The sequence below is a fragment of the Ctenopharyngodon idella genome, chromosome 10 (genome assembly GCF_019924925.1).
Source record: "Ctenopharyngodon idella isolate HZGC_01 chromosome 10, HZGC01, whole genome shotgun sequence".
NCBI lineage: Eukaryota > Metazoa > Chordata > Actinopteri > Cypriniformes > Xenocyprididae > Ctenopharyngodon > Ctenopharyngodon idella.
Window position 1 is genome coordinate 40,883,796 of NC_067229.1, and position 18,750 is coordinate 40,902,545.

General features: G+C 37.1%; 4 protein-coding genes across 6 annotated transcripts; 2 read left to right on the forward strand and 2 right to left on the reverse strand.

Moving 5' to 3' along the window:
* Positions 1 to 465: 465 nt before the first annotated feature.
* smg8 (SMG8 nonsense mediated mRNA decay factor) lies at positions 466 to 5,453 on the reverse strand. The gene is made up of 4 exons (XM_051911391.1): positions 3,856 to 5,453; positions 2,577 to 2,722; positions 1,033 to 1,938; positions 466 to 914 (listed from the first exon to the last, which is right to left on the reverse strand). The coding sequence occupies exons 1-4, from the start codon at positions 5,378 to 5,380 to the stop codon at positions 702 to 704; spliced, it is 2,790 nt and encodes a 929-aa protein (XP_051767351.1). The 5' UTR covers positions 5,381 to 5,453; the 3' UTR covers positions 466 to 701.
* Positions 5,454 to 5,839: 386 nt separating this feature from the next.
* Positions 5,840 to 9,426, reverse strand: prr11 (proline rich 11). Its single transcript, XM_051911398.1, has 10 exons — positions 9,328 to 9,426; positions 9,142 to 9,251; positions 8,040 to 8,181; positions 7,820 to 7,942; positions 7,523 to 7,726; positions 7,322 to 7,408; positions 7,135 to 7,244; positions 6,966 to 7,025; positions 6,767 to 6,863; positions 5,840 to 6,596 (listed from the first exon to the last, which is right to left on the reverse strand). The coding sequence occupies exons 1-10, from the start codon at positions 9,340 to 9,342 to the stop codon at positions 6,555 to 6,557; spliced, it is 990 nt and encodes a 329-aa protein (XP_051767358.1). The 5' UTR covers positions 9,343 to 9,426; the 3' UTR covers positions 5,840 to 6,554.
* A 79-nt stretch (positions 9,427 to 9,505) lies between these two features.
* Positions 9,506 to 13,147, forward strand: styxl1 (serine/threonine/tyrosine interacting-like 1). Of its 2 annotated transcripts, XM_051911401.1 has the most exons (8): positions 9,509 to 9,858; positions 9,966 to 10,027; positions 10,134 to 10,233; positions 10,311 to 10,444; positions 10,525 to 10,670; positions 10,830 to 10,927; positions 11,893 to 12,005; positions 12,404 to 13,147. In XM_051911401.1, the coding sequence occupies exons 1-8, from the start codon at positions 9,756 to 9,758 to the stop codon at positions 12,533 to 12,535; spliced, it is 888 nt and encodes a 295-aa protein (XP_051767361.1). In that variant the 5' UTR covers positions 9,509 to 9,755; the 3' UTR covers positions 12,536 to 13,147. The 2 variants fall into 2 exon arrangements, with proteins under 2 accessions (XP_051767362.1, XP_051767361.1); XM_051911402.1 differs by lacking the exons at positions 9,966 to 10,027; positions 10,134 to 10,233 and having other exon boundaries at positions 9,506 to 9,858.
* Positions 13,148 to 13,300: 153 nt separating this feature from the next.
* tmem120aa (transmembrane protein 120Aa) lies at positions 13,301 to 18,406 on the forward strand. Of its 2 annotated transcripts, XM_051911399.1 has the most exons (12): positions 13,301 to 13,495; positions 14,471 to 14,589; positions 14,673 to 14,789; positions 15,110 to 15,169; positions 15,369 to 15,464; positions 16,093 to 16,182; positions 16,284 to 16,349; positions 17,147 to 17,208; positions 17,298 to 17,390; positions 17,475 to 17,539; positions 17,787 to 17,855; positions 17,958 to 18,406. In XM_051911399.1, exons 1-12 carry the CDS (start codon positions 13,418 to 13,420, stop codon positions 18,066 to 18,068), a joined length of 1,026 nt encoding a protein of 341 aa, XP_051767359.1. In that variant the 5' UTR covers positions 13,301 to 13,417; the 3' UTR covers positions 18,069 to 18,406. The 2 variants fall into 2 exon arrangements, with proteins under 2 accessions (XP_051767359.1, XP_051767360.1); XM_051911400.1 differs by lacking the exon at positions 15,110 to 15,169.
* Positions 18,407 to 18,750: the final 344 nt, after the last annotated feature.

Here is an 18,750-nt window from a genome sequence, read left to right on the forward strand (position 1 = left end):
AGAGAATATGCAGGCGAAAAACCAAAACATTCGTTATCTTTGTGATGTGTCAGTTGTAAGTAATAAAACTAAAAGCGAAAGTAAGTCTTAGTTAACTTTAAACTCAGAATATAAAGTATTTCTAAGATCTTACAATTGTCAGTCTGTATTTTCTCAAGTGAGAACGTCAAAGATGTACAAAGTCAGTTAGAATAGGCAGATCATATAACTAAATAGCGCCTCTGAGTCGTGTTTTTACGCTCTGTTTGAAATAAAATTGATGCTTTTACATCATAATAGATTAATATTTCAATATCCTTTCTAAAGAACAAGTGTTAAAGCATTTTATTTTATTTTACTCGGGTAAAAAAAATAATTTATAATGTCAAACAGAAAATCCGGAGTGGACACTTTTTTGTGTACACATTTAAAACTTAAGTAATTCCAGTTTAAAATCGTATTAGTTTTGAAATGACACTGTTCACCTTCTGTTTTTTTTTCTCATTGTGTTTTTTATTTACTGTAAACACACCATTCCTTAATTTGATTGCTTGTATTCACAGCCACGATTGTTTGTACAATTGTGTTAAAAAAAAAGAACTGCCACAAGAAAATGCAAAGAAGCATGGTGAAAACAAAACGCTTATTATCAAGAGAAAATCTTTCATGTCCTCATCCTACGGATGTCTCAACGGTGGTTTTAAATGCAGAATTTGTTTTTGTTACTGTGGAGTTGAACTAGCAGTGTTGGCACGCAGAACGCCTCTCAGCACCCTGAAGTTTGCCAGCGGCTGGTTCTCCTTAGGAGGGTAGCATGGTCCACGATCTGTCACGTAGGCATAAGGGAAGCGTAGCACCCAGAGTCCATCAGGGGGCAGCACCACCTCAGGTTGCTCCGGATGGAAGATAGGACAAGGAGGGGGACCTGGCTGGACCTAGGAGAGAAGAGAAGCACAGAATAGCATACTTCAATGGAGAAAATATGGGTGGTAATCGTTGTGAATAACTTGAGATTTAAAATTCATTGGCTATGCACTTATTAACATATTGTACCTGTGGGTTTAGGACAATCTCAAGAGGAGCATCAGGAACGACGACAAAAAGACGAGCCAGCTGAGCGTAGTGTGGCTTGATCCCACGTCCTTGAGCTGGAGAGTGAATGTATAAAGGCATGTCAGAATTCAAGCATCTGGTTGCAGGTTCCTTTGGTCCACCTTGCCCAAGCACTTTGACAACTTTATCTGGGCCAGAACTAAAGAAACGGCGCCCTCTGCTGTCCTCATACTCGAAACCAACGAAAGCACGAGCTACATCATCCCGTCTGCGCCCTCGTCCAATTCCTCCAGCGCTGCCTCGCTTTCCAGCGGATGCTTTATTTGGTGCTGGCCAGGAGGCTGGGCCTCCATCTAGAGGCTCAAGCGATCCCACATCTTCCTCTGATCGGCTTCGAATGACAACATCCCAGGGCAAGAGGAAAGCTGAGCCTGGGAGGAATCCAGGTTGCTCTAAACCGGTGAGACTGTTGTAGGCCTTAGCTGAACCGAGTTTAACAAGAGACCAACTTGAGAACTTGGGCAACAGTCCTTTTGGGCATCCAGAATGAAGCATGCCAGGAAGATACTCCACAGTGGAGGGCTGTCTGTCCACCAAGCTTGGCCTCTTCTCTTGTCCTTCTGCTCCATCACCATATGTTCCAAGGCTGTCCGTTGACTGGCCCAAGCTAAGGGCGAGACTTAGACTTGTGCTTTCACCAGGTGTGTGAGTGCTAGTCTCTTTCTCCTTTAGACGATCAGCTTCGCCCGATGGAGGTGCCTCTACAGGTCTAGGTACCTCTACAGGTCTGGGCACCTCTACAGGTCTGGGCACCTCATCACTGGCAGGAGCAGGGTCGGGTGTGCTGGCTTGGAACACAGGGAAATTGATCCGCTCCAACTTTCCACAACATTTCTCCTCAAGCATCTGAGAATGAATGACAGAATGATTAAAAACAGTTATAAAGGGTTAGTTCACCAAAAATGAAATTTCTGTCATTAATTACTCACCCTCATGTCGTCCCAAACCCATAAGACCTTCGTTCATCTTCAGAACACAAATTAAGATATTTTTGATGAAATCCGAGGGTTTCTGAACCACATATAGGCAGCAATGTCATTGCACCTTCCAAGGCCCAGAAAGGTAGTAAAGACATTAAAATAGTGACTATTGTGACTACAGTGACGAGAATACTTTTTTTTTTATTCAACAACAAGAAATTGTTAAATAAAGTCGTTATTTTTGTTTTGGTTTTGCGCACAAAAAGTATTCTCATCGCTTCATAACATTAAGGTTGAACCACTGTAGTCACATGGACTATTTTAACGATGTCTTTACTACCTTTATGGGCCTTAAAAAGTACATATGACGTTGCTGCCTATGTGTAGTTCAGAAACCCTCAGATTTTATCAAAATTATCTTAATTTGTGTTTTGAAGATGAACGAAGTTCTTACAGGTTTGAGGGTGGGGTGAGTACTTAGTGACAGAAATATCATTTTTGGGTGATCTAACCTTTTAAAGTGCATGTAGTGAATATTTAGGGTAGAAACTTGTAATTACTGACTTGATAGAAGTCGTAGTTGGCAGCCTGGATGTCGAATGGATCTTCTCTTGGAGACTGCTTCTTACCACAGTTACAGGCACTTGTAGAGCGACCCCTGCTATTATGGTATAGAATAGGTGGGTTGTGGTCCATTTCTGGCTTCTCTCCTGCAATGTGAACAAAATAGAGGTTTAGGGTAGTATATTATATGATATGCTGTTGATTCACACAGTAAAGTTTAGTAACCTCACACAGTTTAGTAACATAACATTGACAGTTATTGCACAATGAAAATCTATGAAGTGTCGCATCCCTTATTGCTCCACTGACTTCCATTAGAAATGGGATTTCTGTCTGTCGAAGCATTTTCTGTTAATTTTTACAAACTGTGCTAAGAGTCTAAATTATTTTCTGTGGTAACTGACAGCATCCCACAGATATTTACATTTATGCATTTAGCAGACACTTTTATCCAAAGCGACTTACATTGGATTGAAGATATACATTTCTATTGGTTCTTGCATTCCCTGGGAATCAAACCCACAACCTTGGCATCACTAACACCATGCTCTAACCACAGAAACAGTTTAATTCAGAACACTCTCTTACCTTACCTTGAATGCAATTTAAAGGGTTAGTTCACCCAAAAATGACATTTCTGTCATTAATTACTCACCCTAATGCCGTTCCACACCCTTAAGTCCTTTGTTTATCTTCAGAACACAAATTGAGATATTTTTGATAAAATCCAAAAGGTTTTTTTTTATCCCCGATAGAAAGCAATGTAATTACCACATTCAAGGTCCCGAAAGGTGGTAAAGACATTGTTAAAATAGTCCATGTGACTACAGTGGTTCAACCTTAATGTTATGAAGTGATGAGAATACTTTTTGTGCGCAAAAAACAAACAAAAATTATGACTTTATTTAACAATTTCTTCTCTACCCTGTCATTCTCCTTTTGTTTTTGCGAACAAAAAGTATTCTCGTCGCTTCATAACATTAGGGTTGAACCACTGTAGTCACGTGGACTATTTTAACAATGTTACTATTTTTCTGAACCTTGAATGTGGTAATTACATTGCTTTCTATGGGGAATTAAAAAACCTCTTGGATTTGATCAAAAATATCTTAATTTGTGTTCCGAAGATGAACAGTCTTATGGGTGTGGAATGACATGAGGGTGAGTAATTAATGACAGAAATGTCATTTTTGGGTGAACTAACCCTTTAAATCACTTTGGATAAGTTGCTTCATCTACCAAATGCACAGGTGCAAATGTAATCTATGTGCATCTTTACCTGGCTTTGGCAGCAGATGAAACTTGTGCACGCAGTGCTGATCCGTAAGGCTGCGCTCCTCACAGAGCTGATGCCCGTTACTCCAGAACTTGTAGCAATCCTCATGGAGCTGCAAGGCGTATCTTTGAAAGGCAACTCCCCTTGCATGCTGGCTGTACACTCGCAGTGCCTGTGCCAGTTGATTCTTGTGCACTGTGGTGGTGTAATTATGAGGAAGATTTGACTGGTATGCACTGTGAGCCAGGGGCAATGCTTTCTGACACCTGTTTTCCGAGAACTTCGCATCTGCGTCAAGAAACCCCTCCAGCACTTTCAGCTGACCCTGCACCTTGAGGGAGATCTCGGCTGCATCATCCTCACTGTTCTCAATCATTACCTGATAAAGTCTGTACGCAACATGCACCCACTTGGAATAAGTTGGCAGCTCAAAGTGGGATGGCTGTGGATTGCGACCTACACTGTCATCAAAACCTTTCTTGGTCAGTACAAGTTCGACATGCTGCCAAAGGAACTCTTTTAAAGTGCAGTCCACTAACTGCCCTCCAGAGGAAAGACTGCTTTCCACATTGAAAGAAGGCTGTCTGTTAGAGTGCCTCATCTGTTGGTACCGCCTTTGCCCGGGCACAGGTGGACCGCCTTCGTTCTCTCTCAGGACACAGTTGGACCGCAGGTGCCCCAGCAGAGAGCTGATAGGGTCCTCGTCTGGTCCTGGCACTACATATACAAAAGCCTGGTTGGCAGGAACTGTAAAGAGACAATTACTACTCTGGTTGGTCAGTACACGACTTTTCCTGAATATCCTGTATATCTGATCTTCCAGAGCATGCTGCAGCCGCCTTCTAGGGGAGTGTTTTTTGGGTTTATCCCCTCCAGAGCCATCAGTCCCATTCCCACCCATGCCAGAGGAGCCCACTCTGAGAGCTCCGTTCATCTGGAACACGAATAGCAGACGTGGAGGGCACGGCCGGCAGTTTAACTTCCATTCCTTTGATATGGGTGAATCTTTAATCGCAGCGCGCAGCAGTGGAAGCGCTTTCTGACGTAGCGCGTCCAAAGCGCGAAACATTCTATCGTAAGTTACGTCGAACGAACATGTGGGATGAACCAGCAGAAGAACATGGCATAGCGAGAAGAGATACAGAAGCTGCAAACAGTGGTCCTTCTCTGCTGTTTTCCAAAACTCATGCGCTTCTGCATGACCCAAACCGACCGTCAGCGACTCGCACGCGCGAATAAGCTGGCGGTTGTCTAAAACAGATGTTAATACGAGATACAGCACGCGGTTCTCCTGATTATAATATGCCTGCATCGATGTTCCTCCGCCTGGACTGTCAGTGTCGTCATTCCCAAAGAGAGAGAAGATGTGTTTATCTGCTAAGGTGTTTATGAGAGAATCTTTGGCTGATCCGGGTTGCATTGCGCTTTTCCCAAATATGCCCAATACGCAAACGCCCTCATCTTTGTCGTTGGTGTCTTCTATTATTTCTGACTGCAACAGTGCTCCAATATTCATGGGCACCGCCATTTTGAAACAAGTGGGCGTGGCTTGTGTTGAGAACTGAGCGCAAAATAAGAGTCCGGGTGGAACATGAATCTGCACGTTAATGTCTGTACAAAAAACACGACATTTTTACTGCGTAAATAGTGTTAGTAGTCTTATAAATTTAAAAAAAAAAAAAAAAAAAAAAAATGAATAAATAAAATTGTTAACCAAACCTGAAAGTATTAAAAAAATCGAACTTACTAAGTGAAATAAGTTTAAGTACTAAAATGACAAACTAAAAGCTACATAGAGGAAAAAACAAAAAAAAAAAACCCACCACACACACGACTACTAAAACCTAAACTAAAATGAAAAAAAAAAAAAAAAAAAAAAAGCCAATTCAACATATTAGCAAATAACATAATAGTCTATAAATAACACTGTATATTTCATAAGCCTTTATCTAAATGCACTTGCTTGTAAATCAAAAACATAACACAATTTGTGTAGGTCCAGTATTTATTAAACGTTTTGCATTCATTGCAATATTTTTTACATACAAATAAAAGTGGCTTGAGAAAAATATTGCAAAAGACCCTTAAAATAAAACATTAAGACATGGAAAAATCACTTTGGTGTAACACTCAAAGACTACCTGTAAACAAACAGTAAAACAGAAATAAAACATTGAGTTGTGCTTCAAGTTTTACCGCACACATAAGACATCAATGGCGTATTGAATTTATGGATCAATAACTGACTTGTCTCACCTCTGTACAAACTTCACCACAGTATGAAGTGCTATATTTTACAGTCGAGTCAGTTCACACATTCCACAATCATATTCAGCAACAGTGACACTGAACTGCATATTTAATTACACAGTTCTACTAATTATACAAAGAATACTCATGCATATTACATTTTCATACAGTGTGCATTTGTTGTTCTTTATGCTTGTAAACAGAAAAAAGGGTGTTCTGATATAAAAGGAGCAAGAAGCACATTTCACAGGCAACAAGTATAACATAGCAGCAAGTAACATAAAATACTATCCCGTCACTAAAATAGTTATAGTAACATGACAGTATGAGAACCAGTAGAAGCTATTAGCAGTCACAGTAAACATGTAAAAACAAGCAAAAGCACAAGACTATTAACAAAAGGCCATGCAAAACACAATGTACAATAACAATAAAATGGTCTGTTTCTTTCTTTAGAAAGACTTGATTGGTGATAGTCCTTTTGTTATAGCACTCTGTAAAGTTGTACACAAAATAAGAGATTTTTCAGGTCATAAATTAATGATTTATATTGTTAAATAAAATTATCTTTTATTAAATGAAACCAGGAGACTCAGAGGGTAATCTTAAAACAATAATTAAATACCGATACTGTGATTCATTTCATGATATAGCTGTTACATACCAGATGCTTGTTTCCTAACCCTTTGGTCGGGCTTGGATCCAGGCTTAAATCAATCACCTCATTCTCTTTGTTACACAGCGGTGTGCCACCAGGACTCCTGAGAATACACCATGTGACAAGTATTAAGCTAGATATGATATCTTCAGCTTTAGCTTATCTTTGCTTTAATTCAAACAATGTAAAGTAAAGATGATCTTGCCTCATCAAGTTGACTTTTCGGAGCTGTACCCGAAGATTCATGGAATTTTTGGTTGGTGTCCTACAGAGAACAGCACAAATGATGAAGCAAAAAAAAAAAAAAAAAAAAAAAAAAATCAATGCATTGCTTTAAATCAAAATAAATACATTTAATTTATGCAGAATTTCACCTGCCAAGGCTTGACCTAAACTTTAAGGGGAGGTTAGAATTGGAGCGTCGTAAACGGACTTTCTGCAAGTCTGCAAGTGTGACCAGTGGTGATCTTCTCTCTGGAGTCATCTGTAAAAGAATATGCCGTCAGAAATATAGACAATGCAGGATTCAATGGACAATTAAGGACACAATCTTTCACTCACCTGAGTTTTTTGACCTACAGTCACTTTTCTTAATCGCACTGCTTGAATATCTCGAAGAGTCACAGCAACAGGGCCATTTTGCTTCTCCTATTAGGGGACAGGAGGGGAAACTGAAAATAGTGCCAACCTCCATAGCTTGTTTCCTCAACAAGCAAAGTGAACTGAACAATTATATATGACATAGCAGTAATAAACCATTACCTTCAGAGAGCTAGTTTGTGCAGTTTTTTTGGGAATTAAGGACACTTTAGGAGCTGCAAGTGTCAACAGAATTTGAGGAGGAGGTGGCGGTGGTGGTGGAGGAGGAGGAGGAGGAGGAGGAAGGGAGAGAGTCGGAGGTGTAGAGTGCTGAACACCATCAGGCATTTCACAATGACCGCCTGCACTCTTGGCTTCTTGAGACAGCTAAAAAGAAATATTTTATACACATTACAGGCACTGGTTTCTTCAAAAATAAAGAAAATCCTTTTGATCAGCAGCTGAAATGTTTCTTCAAACCTTCAACGTGGATTGCAAGTGTGATATTTCCCTTTGCAGCTCCTCTACTTTTTGGTGAAGGGATTCCACTCTTTCTGCATAGCCCCTCCAGAAGAGGAAGACATTCAGGAATCCACAAGAGACCTAAAAAAAAAAAAAAAAAAAAAATTTCAGAAAACCCTCACTCTTGTGAACTTTAATAAATGAAAAATCGATATATATAAATAAAATTAAATCTTACTTGATTAATTGTCTTTCTGCATTTTTGCATAACACTTCCAACTGCAGAAAACATAGCTCTAATACTTAGTGTTGAAGACAGTTGTTTAGTGGCTTGAACACTTGTCTCCTCCATAATGTCCACCTTTGTTTTGTTGTCTGGACTGGGTGGAAGTATTAACAAAGTAAGGTATATATATAGATATACAGTTGGCCCATAAGATTACTTTATTTTCATAGGTTTACAGCAGTGAATCTCAAACTTTGAGTAATGGACCCCCGTCATGTCTAGAACTGTCCTCAAGGACCCCAGAATAATATTGGCTCATTGGTAACATTAATGTCTTTGTGACGACCAAATGCAATCTAGTATGATTTACTACCATGTTAGTTGACTTGTACAATATTCAGTCAAATCGTCAGTTATATTATACATATCTTATCTTCTTTTATGGGAGCATGTCAAATGTTAAAAATATACAAATATTCATATTCAGATATTTTATAAGGACCCCCTGGCATTAAGTCAAGGACCACTAGAGGTCCATGGACCCCTGGTTGAGAAACACTGGTTTACAGCATATACCCCTTTGGAGAATCTGTAAGAAGTTTTGGGGGTTTTTTGTGTATTAAAAAGCATGAGAGTCTTAAGTCTTTAAGGGATAGTTCACCCCAAAATAAAAAAAGATATTTTGAGAAATGCCTAAGGTTTTTTTTTTTTTCTCTCAATACAATGGATGTCAATGGTCACCATACAGATTTTGAACAACATGAGAGTGAGTAAATGATGACTGAACAGTCATTTTTGGGTGAAATATCCCATTAAGCCTTAAAAATAAGGCCATAAAATGTGTTAGTGTTTGATCAATACTGCATAACAAATATTATACGTATAATATATTATTAATATATTTATTTCAGCAAATAAATGTATAATTTTGTCTTGTGGAATATATGTAAATATCAGTTATATAGAATCAGTTAATTATAAAATTAAAGAAATATATATATATATAAGCATCGACATCCTGCAAGGAATATAATCCTACCATATACTGTAAGTGTAAATGAAACCACTGTATATACAGCGTTTTTGCAGATATATAAATTATGCAGTTACTCACACAGGGGCCGTTGGTACTGCAGAAGCCCCAAGTGGCTTCTTGCTCTTTATCGCCCAGCGTCGGCTGCTACCATTTCTCTTCCTCCGCCGCAGAAAGTCACAGCCGAGGCCCTGGACACGAATTACACATCGTTTAATGATTCATGGTAATAAACACCGAATTAACTAATTAACAGCAACAACATACCCTGAATCCACCCATATCCACAGCTGCTAACAGCTGAACGCCTGATTTTGAAAATAGTTCCTTATTGTTTACACTCCAATAGGAGCGCAGCTGAAGTGCAAGGGGGCGGGTCTTACCATTCGATTGGTTAAGAAAGACGGAAAGGGTTTGCATCTGGAGCGGAACGATTTCAGCCAATCACCGCGGGGGTTTGTCTGCTACCATAGCAGCAGCGTAAACAATCATCTATGAGAAATATAACACACTGTTTGATTGTAAGCATCAAATTAGTCTGGTAGGGTTTAAGAAACGTTTCGAGCAGTAACATTTCAAAACCGCAAGTAAAAAAGTATTTTTGTAAGTCAGAGTGTGACAATTTGTAATTTTTTAGCCAATTTATTTTGAGAGACATACAGACAGCCACACTTTCTGTGCTCAAGCTGTAACTAATGGCTGGAAAAGTTCTCTGTGAGGCAACAAAACTGTACAACATCCTAAATCAATACACTCGTTTACCAAGGCTTGCAGAGAGCAACTACCTTTGTCTGATTGGTAAGAATTATTGAAATACTGACAGTATTGTGTGTTCAATGCTAATTCAAACACCAACAAATAAAAGTGAAAGTTTAATTATTATAATAATAGTCTTATCTCTTCAGATGCACGTGCAGCAGAATCATATAACTTAAGCCACATCATTACTGCTAGAAATGCAAAATGGGTATGGCTCAATTTTGTTTTAACCCCTCGGCCCGCCCCCAAAAGTTTGTCCTGTACCTTTAGAATGTCAGAACATCATTGGTCTATTTTGTTTGCTAATTTTAAAGGATTCTGACCGAAAGTTTATTATGCCCATGGATGTTGAGATTGATAGTATGAGGCACATCATTGTTTATGACAGCAGTACACTTTCTCTGTTAGATTCAGGTAAGACACTACCTTTTCTAACATGTTATGAACTCTACTAAACCTCTGAAAACCTCCTAACTGTATTTTTGTTATAGGACCAGCCATAGACTGTGCAGACTGCTTGGAAAAAGCGAGCCGCTTTCCTGTTCAGATTCTTACTGGGGGTTATGAGAAGTTTTCTGCACTCTATCCTTTCCTAAGAACGCAAAAGATTCTTTACAATATTAGGGTATTATTTTTAATAGATTATAAATGAAGTGTTTTGCTGTTTATAAACATGTTTAATGATCAAAATACTTTCCTTAATAGGAATTGGAGAGCTTGAATCCCTATCCCGTGGAAATCTTACCAGGCCAGCTTTACATGGGTGATTATAGACAGGCCACAAACCCTCAAATCCTTAAAGATCTGAAGCTGAATGCACTTGTCAATGTCTCTGATGAATGCAGTCTAATGTGAGCCAACCCATCATCTCATATTTATTTATATATGTAGGCATAAGCATTTAAAAAAAAAAAAAAAAGAAAAGAAAAAGAAATTCAATCTTATTACTGCCTGAATACACTTCCTGTGGAATTTTATAATTAATCTATGAACTTAACTTTGCAAACTAGGTTTAAAAAGGCAAACTGCACTGTCCTACACGTCCGAATTGCAGATTCTCCAGAGGCAAATTTGGCCACTTCATTTGAGAGAATGTGTGTTTTTATTGGTATGTACTGGGATATTTTTTTGCTTAGTGGTTGAACAATAACTTAAAGGATTAGTTCACTTCAGAATTAAAATTTCCTGATAATTTACACACCCCCATGTCATCCAAGATGTTTATGTCTTTCTTTCTTCATTCAAAAAGAAATGAAGGTTTTTGAGGAAAACATTCCAGCATTTTTCTCCATATAGTGGACTTCACTGGGGTACAACGGGTTGAAGGTCCAAATTGCAGCTCCAAGGCTCTACATGATCGCAGCCAAGGAATAAGGGTCTTATCTAGCAAAACAATTGGTCATTTTCTAAAAAAAATAAAAATGTATTTAATTTTTAAACTCAAATGCTCATCTTGCACTGCTCTGTGATGCGCCACGCATTATATAATCACGTTGGAAAGGTCACGCGTGACATAGGCGGAAGTACAGCAGTAGGGCGAAAAATCGCATTTTCTCCTCCAACTTCAAAATCATCCGACATTGTTGTTTTCCCTTTTTACGTAAGGGCGTTTGACTTAGTCTTTAAACGTTCTCTTTGAAGACACTGGATCGGTACTTCCACCTACGTCACGCTTGACCTTTCCAATGTGATTACGTCATGCATGGATGCATCACAGAGCAGTGCAAGATGAGCATTTATGGTTATATCAATTTTTATTTTTTTTAAGAAAATGACAGATTGTTTCGCTAGATAAGACTGTGTAGAGCCCTTTGAAGCTGCATTGACACTGCAATTTGGACCTTCAGCCCGTTGTACCCCATTGATGTCCACTATATGGAGAAAAATCCTGGAATGTTTTCCTCAAAAACCTTAATTTCTTTTTTGACTGAAGAAAGAAAGACATAAACATCTTGGATGACATGGGGGTGAGTAAATTATAAGGAAATTTTAATTCTGAAGTGAACTAATCCTTTAAATATCTAAAACAACTATGACAGTTTGAACTGATTGTGGGTCTTTTAAACATTTCAGGTTCACATATCAATACTGCTTCTTCTGTTTTGATATTCTCTACTCTTGGGAGAAGCCGATGCTGTGCTGTAGCAATGGCATATCTTATGCATCACCTGAAATACACACTTAAGGTAATGATTTTACTTTTGCATTTAGAGTTTGCATTGATGTTATTGGCAGATGCTTTCTTAAAGGGACAGTTCACCCAAAAAATGAAAATGCTGTCATCATTTACTCACCCTCAAGTTGTTACAAACCTGTATGAATTTCTTTCTTCTGTTAAAGACTGTCGGTAACCAAACAGTTGTGGGGCACCACTGACTTCCATAGTATGGAAAAAAATACTATGGAAGTCATTGGGGCCCATCAACTGTTTGGTTACCGACATTCTTCAAAATATCTTCTTCAACTTCAGGGTGAGTAAATGATGACAGAATTTTCCTTTTTGGGTGAACTATCCCTTTAAGAAAGCATCTGCCAATAACATCAATGCAAACTCAATGTCATCTGTGATTTCTGAATATTTTAGGAGGCGTGGAATCATATTCAGCAGTGCAAAGCCAACATGAGGCCAAATCGAGGATTTGTGGAGCAACTTTCTGACTGGGAACTTCAGACTGTTAGGACGAGAGTGACAGATATTTCAGAACCCAACTACTGACAATAACCAAATTTACCAGAAACAGTGCATCACTGTGCACATTCATATTTAATGGCTTGCTACAGCCACTGATGAATCATAGGTTTTTATTTACATATTAATAAATCAAATAAAGTAATATTAAAATGCAACAAATAAACTACTTCCCATAAACATGTTGTATAGACAATAGCAGAATGTACAAAATAGTGTTAAGATATCAAATAGTGCACAGTGCATAAATAGTAGTCTTGAGTGAATATGTGCAACTAAAAATATCAGTTTATGACATAAACAATGGATTTTCTTTTCCGTTTTACTATATGTTGCTTTAATAACTGGAATTTTCTTGTCAAACTGTTAAAATCATTTTACTAAGTGTAACCCATTGGATTAAATTTTAAACCTTAAAAACTAATAAGGTCAAGATTCAACCAATTTTATCCAACCATTTTTACATTTTCAAGTATGATTTAGTATGATTTATTAGTTGTCTTTTTCTCATGGGGATCAAAAATGTCCCCACAAGGTTAAAAATGTCTGGTATTATTATCTTTATGGGGACATTTGGTCCAGCCACACACAGGAGGATTGTAATAAGAGGTTATCTATTAACATTGGTCATTCACAGCTGGCATGCTTTCCCTTCTGTAGGAAGTCAGTCAGTGGGCTAACAGCACAGCGTCTATGACGTTTGGAAAGCGCTCATTGGTCAGTTTACAGGGAGGGGCGTTTCAGTATGTGGCAGAGTCCGTCTCTGATTGGCTACGCTAGTTGTGAAGACTCGTTCACATGACAGACGTCCGTCAAGATAGCAAGTTGCTCAGACAACGGTAGAACTGACAGTTATTCTGTTCACTCTTATCTGGGAGCACTACCTTTTATCAAATACTCTCTCTGGAAATGTTATTTAACCCGACTGGTTTGACCGAATGTTTACAAGAATGGGAGGATCTGGAAAAAGACTATCAACAGGTTCAGGTGAGGAGTGTTTCTTTCTCCAGTGCTAATCACATAACAAGACCGCTCTGAACTATGAGATCTCACACTACTAAAACACTATTTTTAACTGTTTTATTTACATCATAATTATTTCTATTCACACATCTATCTAAATTCAATGCTGATTGTATAGCTACGCTTCAGCTTTGAGCACTAGCTGCCTAGCAATTTAATCCTTACCAATGAACAGTGTAACAGTGGTACAATAAATTAGAAAGCAGATATTTTTATTTAGTTACTAATAAATAGCACCCTCGCTAACCACAAAATATAATATAATTATAGTATTATGTATTATTTTAAGTATTTTGCTTTATTTTAAGATGTATGGGTAAGTGACAAAACATAATGTTGGATATCATAAAAAAAAAAAAATCTTTTAAAAAAATATCTAACGTTAATATCACATGTGCCTAGTCATAGAAATATTAGCTTTAAAATAATGATTTCATACATTTTTGAAGAACTTACCATTTTCTAAATAGTCTAAAGTTGTCTAATATTGGTTAGTCTTCACTGATGGTGTTTTTTTTTTTTGTTTTGTTTTTTGTTTTTTAAATTTCATTAAATAATGCTTTAATTCTTATTAAACAGAATAAGATTAGAAAAGTCTTTTAATAAGCTTTATATATCAAGCATTTAAACCACATTTCTTGACTGTTAGCTCCACAAAAAATATTAAAACTACTCTTCGTCAGTGAACCTTATACAAAATTCGGATAACTTTATTTTAAGATGTCCTTTTTACAATGTAATACATTTAAGTACTGGGTAATATTAATTAACTACATGTACTTAATGTAGGGTTCGGATTAGCATTTGGTTTAGGATTAGTTGTATGTAATTATGCACATTTTACTGTTAATACTACAGAACGTACATGTAACATATGTAACAACGACACTGTAAAATAAAGTGTTGCCTAAAATTCTAATGTCTATATGTGTTGTGCAGGAGACACATCGACTTTACAAACAGAAGCTGGAGGAGGTTTCAAAATTACAGGACAGCTGTTCCTCTTCTATTGCACGGCAGAGGAAAAAGTTAAAGGACCTCTCCGAATCCCTGGAGGAGTTAGTTATAAGTTTTATATGCTTCAGTTAAAAATAAATGTTATTGACCTGTACCATATATTCAAACATTTTTTCTTTCATAGATGCAGAGCCACAGTAAATCCAGAAGATGTAAATAAAATAGATGAGATCCTAGATTCTATAAAAGAAAGACCAAATGTCTTTTTTGAGATGGAGGCCTTCCTGCCAAAGAAAAATGAGTAAGGCAAATGAGAGATATCTGATGTCACCTGTGCCACACCCTCTTTTAAAATACACATTATCAGCATTTAGTATTCAAAGCAGGTCATGCACTTTGTATTTGCCTGTTTCATTTCTAATACAATGTTGACACTATTACAACTGTAGACTAAAGGTGTGGTAAAGAATTCAATGATAATTGAATGTGTTTTTTCAGTAAATTATGAAGAGAGGAAGGATAATGATGTGTGGACTTGTAATCTACCTTGTTCAAGGACATACAATGATTCTGCCAATACCAGATGCTAACATTAAATACTTTACCCTGGTCTTGTTCCAGGTTATACCTCAGTCTTGTTCTCGGAAATGTAAATGTTACACTCCTTAACAAGCAGGCCAAGTAAGTTCTCAGAGCTTTGAGCAGAATATTATTTATTTAAACATTTTGAAAAATGGTGTGTTTTAACACCACATTGGTCTTAACTTGTGATCATCATGTTTTAACATTGTGGTGTAATGAAGTGCAGTGATGTTAATGAGTCATGTGATTTGTCTCTGCCTGCTTCATAAGACTTGTTTTGTTTATCTCCATTGTACAGGTTTGCCTATAAAGACGAGTATGAGAAGTTCAAACTATACTTGACTAGTCTTCTCTTGATGTTCTCATTCACCTGTCGGTTTCTGGTCAGTTACAGGTACATGTTTGTTGCTACCAAATATAAAAAAAAAAATGGTCGTTAGGTTAATAAGTGTGAACTGTTATTCATAATAGTGGTGTTAAGAGTAAGTTTTAAAGGGTTAGTTCACCCAAAAATGAAATTTCTGTCATTAATTACTCCCCCCTCATTTTGTTCCAAACCTGTAAGACCTTACTTTGTTCATCTTCAGAACACAAATTAATATATTTTTAAGTTTTTTTTTAATCTCCAATAGAAAGCAACGCAATTACCACATTCAGGGTCCAGAAAAGTAGTAAAGACATCATTAAAATAGTCAATGTGACTAAAGTGGTTCAACCTTAATGTTATGAAGTGATGATGGATGCTTTCTATGGGAGATAAAAAACCTTGGATTTCATCAAAAATATCTTAATTTGTGTTACGAAGATGAACAAAGAAAGGTCTTGCGGGTTTGGAATGATATGAGGGTGAGTAATTAATGACAGAAATTTCATTTTTGGGTGAGCTAACCCTTTAATATCATGTTTTAGCAACAGTATTTTTTTTTTTTTTTATCATGGATTATATGTAATGCTTCATGTCTCAATAATACAGGTTGATACATGTTAATACATTTTGTCTTTGCCCTCTTGTGTTTTGATAGGGTTGTAGATGCACTCTTCAACTTCCTGCTGGTGTGGTATTACTGTACATTGACAATAAGAGAGAGCATCCTCATTAATAACGGCTCAAAGTGAGAATAATCATATGATTATGTAATACTTAATTCCTGCCATATATTAACCAAATCCTACAGGATATACTGTAAAGTTTCTAACTTGTTTTTTGTTTCAGGATCAAGGGCTGGTGGGTGTTTCAACACTATGTCTCAACCTTTCTCTCTGGAGTAATGCTGACCTGGTATGAATAACTTGTTCACACTTGGCAGGCTTGGTTCGATATAAACAAACTCTTGTGCGATTGCTCTGTTAGTTCTGTTCATTTGAGTAAGTGTGAACGCTGCCATCCGTACCCTGGTGCGCACCAAACAACCACTGTTTCAACGGTATTGGTCCACTTCCAAACAAACTCTGGTGCGGTTTGACTGAAATGTAAATGCAACACGGACCAAAGACATCTAAACGAACCAAAAACAGGACATAATGCCACAAGATGCGACCCTAAAAATGAAGGAATTCTCAAGCATACTTGGTTTTTCTCGTCATAGGAGCTTCATTACCCATTGCAGTTCAGTACAGGCATCGGAAACACTGTCTTTTTGCAACAGATCTTTGTTTGTGTGTAACGGAGGAATTCCTGGTGCTTTTTTAAATCCTTTACACATTTTCTAAGCTCTTCATGAGTTCTCAGCTGGTAAAAATACAGTCATACAACGAGCGTGTTTAGCCCAGTACACAGCATTGTTTCGGATGTTTAAGATCTGTTGCAAAATATACGTCATAAAAGTGTTTTTTGTTTTGTTTTGTATTTTTAAAATCAGTCTTATAAATGACAGTCTGAACCAGGACTAATTGTATCGTTTTCTGTTTTGATCCGGAGTCTCCGGACCAAAAGATCCAAACTACAAGTGTGAACACAACACACCCTTAAACACAATATAACACTGTGAAATGTTATTGAATTAGGTTAATCAGATAGAGTAAATACTTCAAATTAAATGTTTTAATAATTAATATCTTTCCATGTGTGTCTCACAGGCCTGATGGTGAACTATACCAGATATTCAGAAATCAGTTCCTGTCATACTCCATGTATATAAGTAAGATCAGTCTTAAAGTTTTAGTAACCCTTTTATGTAATAACAATTTATGCATTGTTTTATTTAATCTTATTTTGTTTTCCATTCAGATTTTGTTCAGTTTCTCCAGTACTACTACCAGAGTGGCTGCTTATATAGACTTAGAGCTCTTGGAGAAAGACATAACATGGACCTTACAGTTGGTGGGTAGTTTTCTGGTCTGTTTTTTCTTATTATATTACGGATCTACCTATTAACATGTGTTTTGACATGTGCTTTATGATCAGAGGGGTTTCAGTCTTGGATGTGGAGGGGTCTGACTTTTCTCCTGCCGTTCCTTTTCTTGGGCCATGTAAGTTTTATACCGTGTTTGTTAATCTTGGATTATTTGCATTAGATGCAATCATCTTGCATGTGCAAACAGCTCACTTCCTGTTCTCTAGCCATCGTTGTTGTAAAGACTTTTTATGGTGGCACAGAGGGCAATATGTTTTTTAAAGCTTTAGAGATGGTGTAAAAGTTTGCTTATTGCTGACAGAAAATGTTGACATGGGTATTCAGAAAAGTTCTGATCTAACCGTCTTATAATCTATATCCAGTTCTTCCAGCTTTATAATGGAATTATACTCTTCCAAATGGCCCAGCTTCCAGAATGGAAAGAGTGGCAGGTCAGTGTTTGAAAATAATTCAGAATGTTTGCATCATGTGCATATCATTCATGTATATATACGTGTAATGTTATGTTTAATTTGTTTCCTTTTTCTTTTCAGGTTCTTATGTGTGGCTCTACTTTCCTTGTTTTGTTCATGGGAAACTTCTTCACTACTCTTGGTGTTGTTTACCACAAATACATGGATCAGGACAAAGCTAAAGCTTTATAAATGACTGGCACAAAGACACTGAACTCTTTATCAAAGCAATTTATGTTTTATATTAATGTTTTTTTAAATGTCTGTGTATGGGATTATTGATTTAATAATGTACAACATTTTTATGACACTATTGCTTAAATGTTGTCAGAGAAGTGTTTCTTCTGTTCATGGTTTAATCTTGCTAAGTGAGGATTTTTGTAAATGTGTCACAGGATAATGGATGAAATGTCTTTCCCTTAAACCTAAAATATAAATATTTATTATTTTGTTTTTATTTTATTAACTAAAATGCTATGACGTTTTTCACACCATATGTCAATGAAAGTCATGACATCAGAATATCATAACAGTGTGTGCGTGTTTTCTTTTTCTACATTTTTGAAAAATGTCTAGCCCATATTTACAGTTAATTAGGATGCAATTTAATGTTTGTTAAAGAGAACTGGAAGACAGACACTAGAAGTCAGTTGTGGAAATCATTTGCTTTCACTGGCATTGTTCCACACTGTCATCACATGACTTTACCATCATAGGACTATGTCAACACCTTTTTGTGAGTAAGAATCATGTGCAATCAGCCTAATGTTAGGAAATTTGTTCATTTGAACATTTCAAGAACTGATTGAGGAAGCCCTGTCAAACAGAAATGGGAATTGGAAATATCCCTTAAGTGCTTTGAGCAGAACGTTAG